We start from the raw sequence: 13,776 nt of genomic DNA on the forward strand, positions 1-13,776 counted from the left end.
AAAAAAAAAAAAAAAAAAAAAAAAAAAAAAAAGCTGGGAAGTGGCTGGGCAGGGGAGACACAGGCATGTGAAAGGGAGTTTCCTCCAGAGTGAGTGCTGTATGTGACTATGTGAGAATGAATCCTATTTGTTGAAAACGTATACATTTTTTTCCCCTGAGAAGTTATGGCTGGACATTTAAGCGTGCGAGAACAAGAGCAGTTTGACGATACGGTTGTCAGCGGCTGGTCGTAGGAAATGGCCCACGTTGCAGAGCTGCTCCTAAATAGTGGAGCAGGTGGAGAGGATGAGCGCTCCAGAGAGGCGTTAAAAATGCGGGATGTGGCCAGGCGCAGTGGCTCACGCCTCTAATCCTAGCACTTTGGGAGGCCGAGGCAGGATTGCTTGAGCCCAGGAGTTCGAGAACAGCCTGGGCAATATAGCGAGACTTCGTCTCTACAAAAAATACAAAAATTGCCCAGGTGTGGTGGCGTGAGCCCTATAGTCCCGGCTATTCGGGAGGTGGAGTTGGGAAGATCACTTGAGCCCAGGAGGAGGAGGCTGCAGTGAGCAGTGATTGTGCCACTGCAGTCCAGCCTGGGCAACAGAGTGACATCTTGTCTCAGAAAAAAAGAAAAAAAAAGCAAGATGTAAGCCAAGGCAGGAGGATCACTTGAGCCCAGGAGTTTCAGGCTGTAGTGTGAGTGTGTTGTCATCACGCCTGTGAATAGCTACTGCATTCCTGTCTGGGCAAGTATATAAAGACTCTGTCTATTAAAAAAATTAAAATAAAAAAAAAAATTCAGGGCAGAGTGGCAAGCATGTAGTGGCAGAAAGGATAGAATGTCATTGGAATGGGAGGGTCTAGAGCAAACAGGAACAGGTATCTTTTGGTGAGCTGTTCAGGTTATGTGCCTTCAAAATGGTTCCCAGGAACGCTTATCAAGTGAATTCATTCTCACATGGCAAAGGAAACCAGTTACCAATTCCTAGGTCACTTCCAAGACTGTGGATGCTAGACTGGTAACAATCAGGGATTAAGTCATCTCATCAGAAGATTATTTCAGAAGGCTTTCTCAATTATTTATTTATTTATTTGTTTTTGAGTTGCAGGGGGGGGGTGTCTTGCTTTGTTGCCCAGGCTGGATAGGTGATCTTCCCACCTCAGCCTCCATAGTAGCTAGAACTACAGGTACACCCACTGCAACTGGCTTGAAGAGAGTTCTCAACACACTTCTCACCTCCCATGTTAAGAGGGCACAGATGAGTTATGTAACTACAATTTCATAGGGAAAAGATTGCTTCTTGGACCCTTCACTTCTGCGATGGGGAACAGTAAGACTTATTTACCTTCTTGAAGTGGCCAAGAGAAGCTGAACTTGATTACAACAGCTTCTAATAGGTCAGTTCACTTTTACCCCAAGAAGAACATTTAGCAAAGTCCAGAGGGTGGTATGTTTTCAAACAGTGCAGCAACCCAGATGGAAGACTCCAGAGCCTTGACGTTTGGGCTGGATGTTTTCAGTTCTGGTGAAGGATTCTATGTCCATAATGTGTGAGCAGGGGTTCCTCCCACCCCCAACCAAGGGAGTCAGGAGACTCTAGCTTAGGATGTCCGGTTACTTCTGGTTTAGGCAAATGACCACAAGCAGTCTGGCCTTGCCAATCAAGGAATGGGCCACAAGATAAATGGAGACAGAAACCAGGCAGAGAGGGAGCTAGAGAACCAGTGGACAATACAGGAGATAACTTTATTGAAACGCAAATGGCATTGAACAGATGAATCTTGCTGGGAGGAGACATGCCAGAAGGACAGAGGGCCCAGATGGGGGTGGCCTCAGTGGTGATGAAGGAAGGCCTCTTCAGCTGGCTCTGGCATGAATTTTATTTTTAAATAATGTGTTATCTAAAATGAATTACTAAGGGGACAGCCCAGCTCTCTCTTCATGATTGTTACCGCAACTATATACAACAATTTGCTTTCCAGATTCAGTTTCGCTTTTTCTACATTAGATATAAAAGGGGGAAGGTTGAAAGAGGGGAGGGTGAAATAAGAAAAAACATAAATACACAGACATACACATATCCTGGTCTGGGATTTTGCACCCAATAACTTAAAAAAAAGTGTTGCAAAAACTTCTGCCCACTCTCCACCTGAGGAACACCATGCATTTGAGAAACACAGACTCTGTCACATAAACGGTGCTGCCTAAAACAGTATGGAGGCGGGGAAGGAGGCTAGCAGGGGTTGGAATTCATTTTAAAAAAAGATTGTTTTGTTAGAAAAAGCAAAAACAAAAAAGCATTAGAAAGTGGGAGCCACTGCACAGCAGTGGCCCAGAGACTGGCTGCGATATGGGAGCTCTGCCTTGATATCATCTTCGTGTCTTCAGGCATAGAGAAATGGCAGAGGAGCAGGAAGAACCCACAGGAGACGGCCAGAGGATCCACCATCAGCCTTCTGGGCACTGAGGAGGTGATTTTAGTGGAATTATTTTGTACTCAGCTCCCCCGCGCTTTAGTCCTCCTCCAAACAGTTCCAGAGCTCAGGAGACCTATTACTAGCACTGTATGTTTCTTTGTGCTCTGCCCAAGTTCTCACACACGGAAAATTGACAAACTTGAAACAAAACCAGTTCTAAAAAGCCTCATCTCCCCCATGGCCCAATCAGCTACTTTGTGAGTTTGTAAAGATATGAAGCTTTTTTCAAATTTTTCTAAAAAAGGATCTTATTTGGCAGGGTGCTGTGGCTCATGCCTGTAATCCCAGCACTTTGGCAGGCTAAGGCAGGCGGATCACCTGAGGTCAGGAGATCGAGACCAGCCTGGCCAACAAGGCAAAACTCCGTCTCTACTAAAAATACAAAAATTAGCTGGGCATGATGGCGCACGTCTGTAATCCCAGCTACTCAGGAGGCTGAGGCAGGAGAATCGCTTGAACCTGGGAGGCGGAGGTTGCAACGAGCCGAGATCGTGCCACTGGACTTCAGCCTGGGTGACAAAGCAAGACTCCTTCTCCAAAAAAAACCCAAAAACAAACAAAAAAAAAACAAAAAAAAATATGATTTTATTCTATCACCTTGGCTGAGTATTTCTGTATCCAGGTCCTGCTATGCGGAAAAGAGAGGAGGAGCACAAGGACTGAAGTGCCCAGGGCTGTGTCTTCATTACGCAAGACTCTCCTATGAGCTGAGTGGAGTGTGAATAAGGGGCCTTCCTGGGATACTGGAGCCCTACACTGTTAGCTGCCGTACAGAAGGAGGTTCTGGCCCAGTTCTCAGGCCCAGCAGTGCCCTTTATAACTCAAATAAAGGAGAGGGATGTTACTGGGAGAACACGTCATGGAAATACAAATTCGATTTTTTTTTTTAACTTTTTCCATCCTATTACATAATCAGCTCAGAATAGATATAAATAATTCGGCAGAAGAGCAATCTGGAAGAGACCTCCAAATGCTTTCCTTGTTGAAGCCCCTTAGCGTGCCAGCTAGTAATTTCCGAGGCATAAGGTTTTCCTCTGAAGGTTGTGTTCAACTAGGAAAGATGCAAACATTCTCCTAACTTCCACCCAAAAGCACACATACCTTTCTTTGTTAAAATAAATGGAAAAACAGAAACACAAGGAAGCATGAGAAAGGTGACTTTGAAATTAATGTTAAAGTCTGAATTACAACCTAGAACCTTGTTATTTTGGGCCCCAAAGCCTCTCGGTGTGGGAACTCCGATACTCTAAAGGGCTTTCCCTTTAAAATAGTTGAATCTAGTGTGCATCGGAATCACCAGGAGGGTTTATTAAAATATGGATTGCTGGGTCCTCTCACTAGAGTTTCTGATTCAGCAGATCTGGATGGGATTGAGAATTTTGTTTCTAACAAGTTTCCAAATGCTGCTGATGCTGCTGGTCTTGTGCCATACTTTGAGAACCACTGCTTTAAGGAATGAGAAACCAGGGGATCACTCACTTACTTCCATGACCACCCTTGTCACAGAAAATTCTCCATGGCATAATCATGAAGAAGAATGACCAAACCATCAAACTGGAAGGATCTAGTACACATAGGTTGAATTTTCAACTGTCTTCGTGTCCCTGCAGCTTTGGCATTTTCATAGGTATCCTACCTTCAAGGCTACAACATCTTCCAAGTTACTACCACCTTTCCCAGGATCTGTGGCTGGCAGTGCTCGCTTCCAAGGCTAGGCTGAGCAGACATGCACCCATGTACCTACCCTAGGCAGTGGGGAGTGTCAAGTTGGTGGCACCATATATCCATAATCAGGTTGATTCAGGACTCATTAAAATATAAGGCTGATTAGATTATAAGGGACAATATCTTCAGGCTTTGGCCTTTGGGGAACAGTGTTCGTAAGATCATTTTATTACTATGGCCTTCTCAGTGGAGCCATGAACCAGAACTTGTGAGTAGTAAATCCATCTCTATTAATAAACCCTCTGCAAAAGCCCATTTTCCCATCCCACCACAGGGGTTGGCTTATGAAGTCTGCTTCTTAACTTTAGCTTAGTCAGTGCCAAGGAATAAAGAAAGCAAAAATAAAGTATGATGAGGAGCCGTACTTGGTGATCTGGGTAACTTCAGCACTTATTCCCTGTGTTAGATGTGTGATTAGGACAATTCCCCAACTCCCTCCAACTACTGGGTAACTTCAGCACTTATTCCCTGTGTTAGATGTGCGATTAGGACAATTCTCCCACCCTCTCCAACTAATGGCAATAAAGAGTTCTTAAGGTCTCACGTAGATAACTCCTTGATCCTGATTTGGAGGACTGAGTCCCCTTCAGTCAGGCAAATTTTACCTAAATGTGGGATTTCTATGTGAATGCCATCCCAAGTGAGGATGTGAGGTGTCTGTGAGAAGCAGCAGGGTACCATTTCTCTCTTCCTTCTCTTTTAGAATACTTTAGGAAATAGTTACTCCTCAGACCACTATAAGAGGTTATCCCTCGGAGTAGTGTGACCCTTGTTTTAGGGAGCTAGAAGTGAAGAGATGGTGAGATTAGGTACACTTAGTCTTGCAAACCAGGAAAACCAGAAGGCAAGACATTAAGAAGGAAAAAAAAGCCCTCTATTTTTGTCTTTAGTACTTAAGTAGTATGGATAGATCAGCTGGAAGGTTGGCAATTCAAGACCAAAACAGTATACCAACCAATAAGGATTTCATTGTAGGGTCTTCCCATGGACTTGTAGCAGATTCATCTTCCCTGCCAGCCTCTCCCTTCTCAATGGTTAGACATGAAAAAGACATGGGTACTTAAGGATTGACACAAAGACAGAGATAAGCACCGTAGAGCTGCCACAAAGCATAGATTTTAAAAAATACTTTGAAGCCTCAGAAGGTAGGAAACAGCAACAGTATACTGCTCTTGTGTGTGTGAGAGAGGGAGACACACACACACACACACACACACACACACACAGACATCAGGCCCCAAATTAGCCTCCAATGACCTAGTATTTTATTTTTAGTGCCTAGGCAAGGTCTGAGAAACAAGTACATTGGACAAAACTTGTTGCTCTTCTTCATCCAGAAATTAAGGGACTCAGCTCAGGAACCTCTCCTGGAGTTGTGGCTCTCCCCAATGGTTGACATTAGATATTGAACTCATGTCATTTCCTAGCCAACTGTGGTGAGGGATGGAGTTGGGGGGCTGGAGAGGAAGATAATAGCACAAATTCCAGTATTAGGCTGGATTCTTCTGAAGGTGCCTGGGGGTTGAGAATTTAGCTTTGGGACCCAGTGTTTCTTTTCTGAGGGATCCCAGTAGGCTCAACCAAGAAGCAGGACATAGGTGGGAGAGAATGCTGTGGATTTGCTCCTTGCCATAAATTCTAGGGCAGTGAGTGGGGAGCTCAGGTTTTCTGCTTCAGAGAAGTCTGGATGAGTGTCCCAAGGGGTTATAGCACCATGAGGAGGCTCAGCCTTCTGCAGTTGCCATATAACCATGATTCCTTCATGAGAATGATCGATCCCCACAGTGAGGGGCCCAGATGTGCAACTGTAAACAGGGTCCCAGGCTCCAGAGGGAAAGCCAGGGCTTCAATACCACCTCACTAGATGGGAACACACTTTCTGGAGGAAAGCAATTGGAGACCTGGGCTAAACGCAGCAGTCAGCTGAGAGTAGAGGGTGGTGGATCCCAGGAAGAGAAATAAAAAGTCATGGCATGAGGCCTCCAGAATCAACCTGCTGAGGATCCAAATAAAATTCACGGTGGTATCCATGGTTACCAGAGAGCCAAGAATCCCTTTGGGGTTGGAGGCAGCTGGAACGAAAGAAGGGGTTCTCCCCTCTCCTTTTTCTCAAGTAGCCAGTAACATCCATGGCAGAAGGCACTGGCTGGGCAGCACCAGAAAATAGAGTGAAGCGAAGTCTGAGCCTTGCCATGGAACTGGAGCTTAGGATAGGGGTTTAGAAGAGACCTAGATCCCAAGCAGGCCCATCCAGTCTTCTCTTCCTTCTAAGTTAGAACAGCCAGCTCCGGGGCCTCCTCATTCTGCACAGCAGAGACCTTAAGGCAGTGATTTCAGCACCATCCTTGGACACACAGCCTCTTCCCACCACAGAATTGCATATGTTACAGCTGAGTTGGTTAGGGATCTTCACAGCTCATGGAATTAGCAGCAATAGCAATAATAGTCTCCATCATACAGAACCCTGTCATCCCTGGGAGCTTACCACGTGAATGCAGAAGCTTTTGTGAGGGGCAGCCTGGACCATCTTTTGGACCTAAATGAAAATATACCGATATGAAGATTCAGATGCATCTACTCCTCGGTTGGGTGGAACAGAGTGATCCAGGCTGGTATGCCTATAGATTCTAATAAAGTCTTGTGCTACTTAGGAATCTGAAGAGCAAACACTTAGGCCGGTGCTCATCACATATCCCTGATCTGCAGAGTCCTGAAGCTTCAGCCTACCAGGCAGCTCAGCCAGGAAGCTGGTCCCACGGGGCTTTCAGAAATGGCAGGAAGTAGACTTGCCCACTCCTGACAAACAAGATTCCACAGTCCTTCAGGTGCCATCTTAATTGATCCCAGATCTTCTGTCCCCAACAAATTGTACATCTAATCAAAAGCTTCTTTCTAGCTGGCTCCTTGGGTTTCAGCTACATTTCTTAGATGATCCCGAAGGTCTAGATAACAAGGAGGTGTAGCTTAATGGAGGTTAACACTTCCTATTGGACTGTAAACTTAAGGGCCCAAGTCGTGTGTGTGTGTGTGTGTGTGTGTGTGTGTGTGTTAACCTAATGATTTGTACATAGTGAGTACTCAGTAAGTACTTGTCAAATGAAAGAACAGGGATTGCCAGACCTTCGAGGCAATGGGAAAGGAGCAAATCTGCAAAGGTAGGATCTCTTTGGAAGGCAGGTATTGGCCACCAAGTCAAACTCCTTGAGTCTTATATTCTGATTGGGATGATCTCACATGGATATTCAGTCTCTTAAATGTGAATACTTACTTGTGAAAAATAGTAAGAGCCAGCTAGGATATTTTGATTCAGTCAGGCACCATCAGAATAGTGCAGTGAAAGGCCAAACTGGCCACAAGACAGAGGAATGTTTTCAATTTCCTGGTTTTCCTCTGGTCCATGATAAAGCTCAGAGTAGCTCTTCTATCAAGATGAGGCTATACCCTCTCATGACAGAGGCTGGCAATTGAGCTACCTAGCAGAACATGTGCTTTCTCAAAAGGGAAGTCAAGGGAACTGGGTTCCTCTTCTCCCTCTACTTTCGAGCCAATGCTTCATGTCTCATATAAGCCCCATGGATGCCAAAGATATTGGCATGGCAGGTGTCATGCCAATTATATGGCGTCAGATTCTCCAAAGAAAACCCACTTGGAAAAGCCAAACTAGCCCCTGGAAAAGCAACCCAAGCATCTTGTGGATATGTGAGGAAATGGAAAAATGGAAAAAGAAAAAGAAAAAAAAAAAAGGGAAAAGAAAAAAAATAAATAGGCAAATGGGAGAAAAAAATGAAAACAAAATAAAAAACAAAAATAAAAAAGTAGGGTTTATTGACTCTCATGCATGTTAAATTAGAGGGTAGAAAGACAGAGCTGGTAGTCTTTCTCTGAAGGCTGTAAGGTTATTTTTGTGGTTTGGTGACTTCTCAGGTTGGCAGCCGTCTTGTTGATGTCCCCTATGTCATCCAGAGGGCAGGAGCGGGCAGCTGTCTTTCTACCTTGGCAACTGGTTCCTCTCTCTCCAGCTTCATCTTTTCCATTGTTTTTTGTTTGTTTGCTTGTTTTTGTTTTTCATTTTTACCTTTTATAGATTGATTTAAACATTTTTTAAACCACATGCTTCTTTTTCTGGGCTCCAGCCAGATCTCTGGGGGAGGAGTTGTTGGCAGTGGTGATGGAATTGGGAAGGGTCTGTGAGAAAATCTGGGGAGCTTCCTGCCTCCCCCAGATCCCCCTCACATGACTGTCTCTTTCAGGGTTGCTTGTGAGAATCGTTTAGGAACTGCTGCAGTGTTTTGATGTTTTCTGAACCCCTCCCCAGAAAGCCCAGGAGTTTGTAATTGAAACAAGAAGTCAAGGGAAAGACCCAGAATCATCTTTTCCCCAAAGTCATTAGAGGAGGCCAGTATATGTGTTTAGGGGGCACAAGCTCCCAAACGCCACCCCACCATTCCTTACTAGGAAGTTTTCAAAGGTACAGCACCAAGAACCTGTCCCTCCTCTTTCATCTCCTCCTCCCTCCTGTTCTCCTCCTGGGGCTGGAGAGCCAGTGCTCTGAAAGAGGAGAGGGGAGAGGAGGAGCTAAGATAGCTGATGCCAGCGTTCTGCTGTCCGGGGGTGACAGTGATTGCCAAACCCTTAAAGTGTTGCCTGGAGGTTGGGGTCCAGGATGGTTTCTCGATCTGGAGACTCAATGTAGTTGGCAGCTTCTTGAAGTTTCAGCAGCATGGCCATCTAAAGAGGGGCAAAAAGATGGATTTATGAGAGTTGGGACTCTGGGTCCTGCCCACAGAAGGGAAACAACAACAAAATCCCAACACTTTGGGAGGCCAAGGTGGAAGGATAGCTTGAAGCCAGGAGTTTGCGATCAGCCTTGAAAACAAAGAGAGACTCTGTCTCTACAAAAAAAAAAAGAAAAGAAAAGAAAAGAAAATCGGCCAGATGTTGTGGGAAGTCAGGGACCCCAAATGGAGGGACTGGCTGAAGCCATGGCAGAATATAAATTGTGAAGATTTCATGGACATTTATTAGTTCCCCAAATTAATACTTTTATAATTTCTTACGCCTGTCTTTACGGCAATCTCTGAACATAAATTGTGAAGATTTCATGGACACTTATCACTTCCCCAATCAATACCCTTGTGATTTCCTATGCCTGTCTTTAATCTCTTAATTCCATTATCTTCATAAGCTGAGGAGGATGTATGTCGCCTCAGGACCCTGTGATGATTGCATTAATTGCACAAATTGCTTCTAGAGCATGTGTGTTTGAACAATATGAAATCTGGGCACCTTGAAAAAAGAACAGGATAACAGCAATGTTCAGGGAACAAGGGAGATTAAACTCTGACTGCGGGTGAGCCGGGCAGAACAGAGCCATATTTCTCTTCTTTCAAAAGCAAATAGGAGAAATATCGCTGAATTCTTTTTCTCAGCAAGGAACATCCCTGAGAAAGAGAATGCGCCCCTAAGGGTAGGCCTCTAAAATGGCTGCTTTGGGGGCAGCTGTCTTTTGCGGTCATAGACAAAGGGATGAAATAAGCCCCAGTCTCCCATGGCGCTCCCAGGCTTATTAGGACGAGGAAATTCCCGCCTAATAAATTTTGGTCAGACCAGTCATCTGCTCTCAAACCCTGTGTCTTGATGAGATGTTATCAATGACAATGCGTGCCCGAAACTTCATTAGCAATTTTAATTTCGCCTGGTGGTCCTGTGATCTCTCTTCCTGCCTCCATTTGCTTTGTGATATTTTATTACCTTGTGAAGCATGTGATCTCTGTGACCCACACCCTATTCGTGCACTCCCTCCCCTTGTGAAAATCGCTAATAAAAACTTGCTGGTTTTACGGCTAAGGGGGGCATCACGGAACCTGCCGACATGTGATGTCTCCCCTGGACACCCAGCTTTAAAATTTCTCTCTTTTGTACTCTTCACCTTTATTTCTCAGACCAGCCGACGCTTAGGGAAATAGAAAAGAACCCACGTTGACTATCGGGGGCGGGTTCCCCTGATAGCCAGGCGTGGTGGCACACAAGTATAGTCCTAGCTACTCAGGATGCCGAAGCCCAAGTGGGAGGATGACTCGAGCCTACAAGCCTAGGAGTTTGAGGTGGCAGTGAGCTTTGATATCATCATTGCATTCCAGCCTAGATGAAAGAGCAAGACTCTGTCTCCAAAAATTAAAAAAAAAATCTAGATCATGGGTCTGATTCTTGGTTTCTCAGTGATGAAGATCTCAGAGTTTAGAGTGGTTTGTGAAAAGGCAATGATGATTGCTTCCATGATAACTGGTACATGAACTCATTTAGCTGAAGTAGTCTTCAGGATAGCGTCAGAGGAGAAGCAGAAGTAGAGAGAGTGCTAGTGTGCACTACTGCTCTACTTCTTTGGTTGATATTCCTACATCATGGGATCTACCTGACACGTGGGTCTTTGCTAGAATACATCTTGCTGGGATGCATTATTATTTAGCTTAAGCCAGGTCTCAAGCATATGATCTTTATAACCCCAGATTCTGATATTCAGAGCTCCTCACTGGCCTCAGCCTGGTCCTGGCCTTGCTAGTACTCACTCTTTACTCTCCAGGCCCCCATCAGTGTATGCATGAAAAGTGTGAAAAATTCAGTGTTTTTTTAAACTTATTTTTTTCTTTTTTGAAATACAGGCAGGGTCTCATTATTTTGCCCAGGATGGTTTTGAACTCAAACAATCCTCCTACTTCAGCCTCTCAAAGTGCTGGGATTACAGGTGTGAGCCACCCTGCTGGTCAATAATTCAGTTCTATAATAGTCTTATTTTTACTCTAGAATGGCTTCTACTCACCAGAGGATCTGAGTCCAGAGAACTAGGCGTGCTATCTTTGACTGTCCTATCTTCAGGAGGTGAGGCAATGCTGTGAGGGCCCACGGTGGGTGGGGGCAGGTGGTACAGCTTTGATTGGTCCTGTTGGGCTGATGGCCAGGGAAGTGTGTCCCGGACCCATTCTACTGGGTCCTCCCAAGCGGCTTTCTGTCCGTGGACCTGGAAAGAAGGTAAAATATGATTACTGTGGGGAATTCACAGATTAGAGGCTTGTTCATGCAGTCTCTTGGTAGTTCCTACAAAAAATATGCTCCTTAAAAATGTGCACTTCCTGGCCGGGCACAGTGGCTCATGCCTGTAATCCCAGCACTGAGGGAGGCTAAGGCGGGCAGATCACTTGAGGTCAGAAGTTCGAGACCAGCCTGGACAATGTGGTGAAACCCTGTTTCTACTAAAAATAAAAAATAAAAAATAAATTAGCCAAGCATGGCAGTGTGTGCCTGTATAATTCTACCGACTTGGGAGGCTGAGGCAGGAGAATCACTTGAACCTGTGGAGGTTGCAGTGAGCCACTGCACTCCAGCCTGGATGACAGAGCAAGACTGCCTCAAAAAAAAAAAAAAAAAAAAAAAGTGCACTTCCTCAAATGTAAATCCTTGAGGCTCTGCTTTCTGTGGAGTTTTCCTGAGTTTCCAAACAAGGAAATAACTTGGTATAAATTGTAAGATAATTTTGGAGGACAATTTAGCAGATTGTATTAAAACGTTAAAAAATATTTAATTTTTATTTTTTCAATTTATTTTATTTTTTAATCAACAAAAATTATATGCATTTATGATATATAACATGATGTTATGAAATATGTATTTGCTGTGGGATGGCTAAATCAAGCTAATTAACATATGTATTACCTCACATATATTTTTTTCCCAGAGGGAGTTTTGCTCTTGTTGCCCAGGCTGGAGTGCAATGGTTCAATTTTGGCTCACTGCAATCTCCGCCTCCTGGGTTCAAGTGATTCTCCTGCTTCAGCCTCCCAACTAGCTGGGATTACAGGCATGCGCCACCACACTGGGCTAATTTTTTGTATGTAGGAGAGACGGGGTTTCATCATGTTGGTGAGATTGGTCTTGAACTCCTGACCTCAGATGATCCACCAGCCTCAGCCTCCCAAAGTGCTAGGATTAACAGGCATGAGCCACTGTGCCTGGCTTTTACCTCACATATTTTTGTGTGTGTGGTGAGAACACTTAAAATCTATTCTAGGCTGGGTGTGGTAGCTCACACCTGTTAATCCCAGCTACCTGGAAGGCTGAGGCAGGAGAATTGCTTAAACCCAGGAGGTGAAGGTTGCAGTGGGCCAAGATCGCGCCATTGCACTCCAGCCTGGGCATAAGAGTGAAATTCCATCTCAAAAAAAATAAATAGAAACTTTTCTCTTAGTGATTTTCAAGTATATGATACATTGTTATTAACTATAGTCACCATATTGTACAATATATCTCTTGAACTTATTCCTCCTGTCTAACTGAAATTTTGTATCCTTTGACTAACATCTCCTCAACCACTACTACCCACCTAACCCCATGCCCAGCCTCTGGTAACCATCATTCTACTTTCTGCTGCTCTGAGTTTGATTTCATTAGATTCCATGTATAAGTGAGATCATACAGTATTTGTCTTTCTAGGCCTGCCTTATTTCACTTAACCTAATGTCCTCCAGGTTTATCCATGTTGTTGTAAATGACAGAATTTCTTCCCCATCCCCCAACCACCCCACCTTTTTTTAAGAGACAAGGTCTCGCTATGTTGCCTAGGCTAGACTTTAACTCCTGGTCTCAAGGGATCCTCTCGCCTCAGCTTCCAGAGTAGCTGCGGGGACTACAGGCATGCATCATCATGCCTGGCTTTGAATTTCCTTCTTTTTTACAACTGAATAATTTTCCATCATGTGTGTATATACCACATTTTCTTTATCAATTCATCTACTGATGGATGCCTAGGTTGCATTAAAACTTAACATGCACAAATCTTATGACCCTGCAATTTCATTTTTCAAGTAGGAAATTTTTCTACTTTAGTCATAATACTTAATTTTTTTTTACTTTCTTGAAAACAAATGTTATCTGTGTGAAAATGCTTTTAAATTGAAAAGCTATTAATAATAATGCAGGCCGGGCGCGGTGGCTCACGCCTGTAATCCCAGCACTTTGGGAGGCCGAGGCGGGCGGATCACAAGGTCAGGAGATCGAGACCACGGTGAAACCCCGTCTCTACTAAAAATACAAAAAATTAGCCGGGCGCGGTTGTGGGCGCCTGTAGTCCCAGCTACTCGGGAGGCTGAGGCAGGAGAATGGCGTGAACCCGGGAGGCGGAGCTTGCAGTGAGCCGAGATCGCGCCACTGCACTCCAGCCTGGGCGACAGAGCGAGACTCCGTCTCAAAAAAAAAAAAAAATGCAACATTTCCTTAAAATAACATAATTTATAAATGAAATAATGATTTCTGGCATCAGTCTGACAGCATCTTTAGAAATTTACTATATCACCGGGAGATACCTATCTCAATAACAAATTACTTTTACAGATAATATATGACCAGTTGGGTCTAACAATTACATCACAGTTTATTAGTGCTGAAATGGACTTTAGTGATCATTATACTCTAATTTACAGGTAAGAAAACTGAGGTGATTTAAAAAAAAAAAGGACATGTTTCTTTTGCACTAAGTTTTTATTCTAACTTTTAATTTTAATTGTTACTTTTTTTGAGACAGGGTCTCACTCTGTTGCCCA

General features: G+C 44.2%; 1 protein-coding gene across 2 annotated transcripts in view; it reads right to left on the reverse strand.

Moving 5' to 3' along the window:
- Positions 1–1,711: 1,711 nt before the first annotated feature.
- The window catches only part of NAV1 (neuron navigator 1), a 174,729-nt gene continuing 162,664 nt past the window's right edge, over positions 1,712–13,776 (reverse strand). For both annotated transcript variants that reach the window (XM_025370894.1, XM_025370900.1), the window contains 2 exons: positions 11,004–11,201; positions 1,712–8,914 (listed from right to left, as the gene is read on the reverse strand). In XM_025370894.1, the coding sequence (XP_025226679.1) occupies positions 8,819–8,914; positions 11,004–11,201 (294 nt within the window). In that variant the 3' untranslated portion in view covers positions 1,712–8,818. The remainder of the gene's footprint in view (positions 8,915–11,003; positions 11,202–13,776) is intronic.

This window comes from Theropithecus gelada, chromosome 1 (genome assembly GCF_003255815.1).
Source record: "Theropithecus gelada isolate Dixy chromosome 1, Tgel_1.0, whole genome shotgun sequence".
NCBI classification, from domain to species: domain Eukaryota; kingdom Metazoa; phylum Chordata; class Mammalia; order Primates; family Cercopithecidae; genus Theropithecus; species Theropithecus gelada.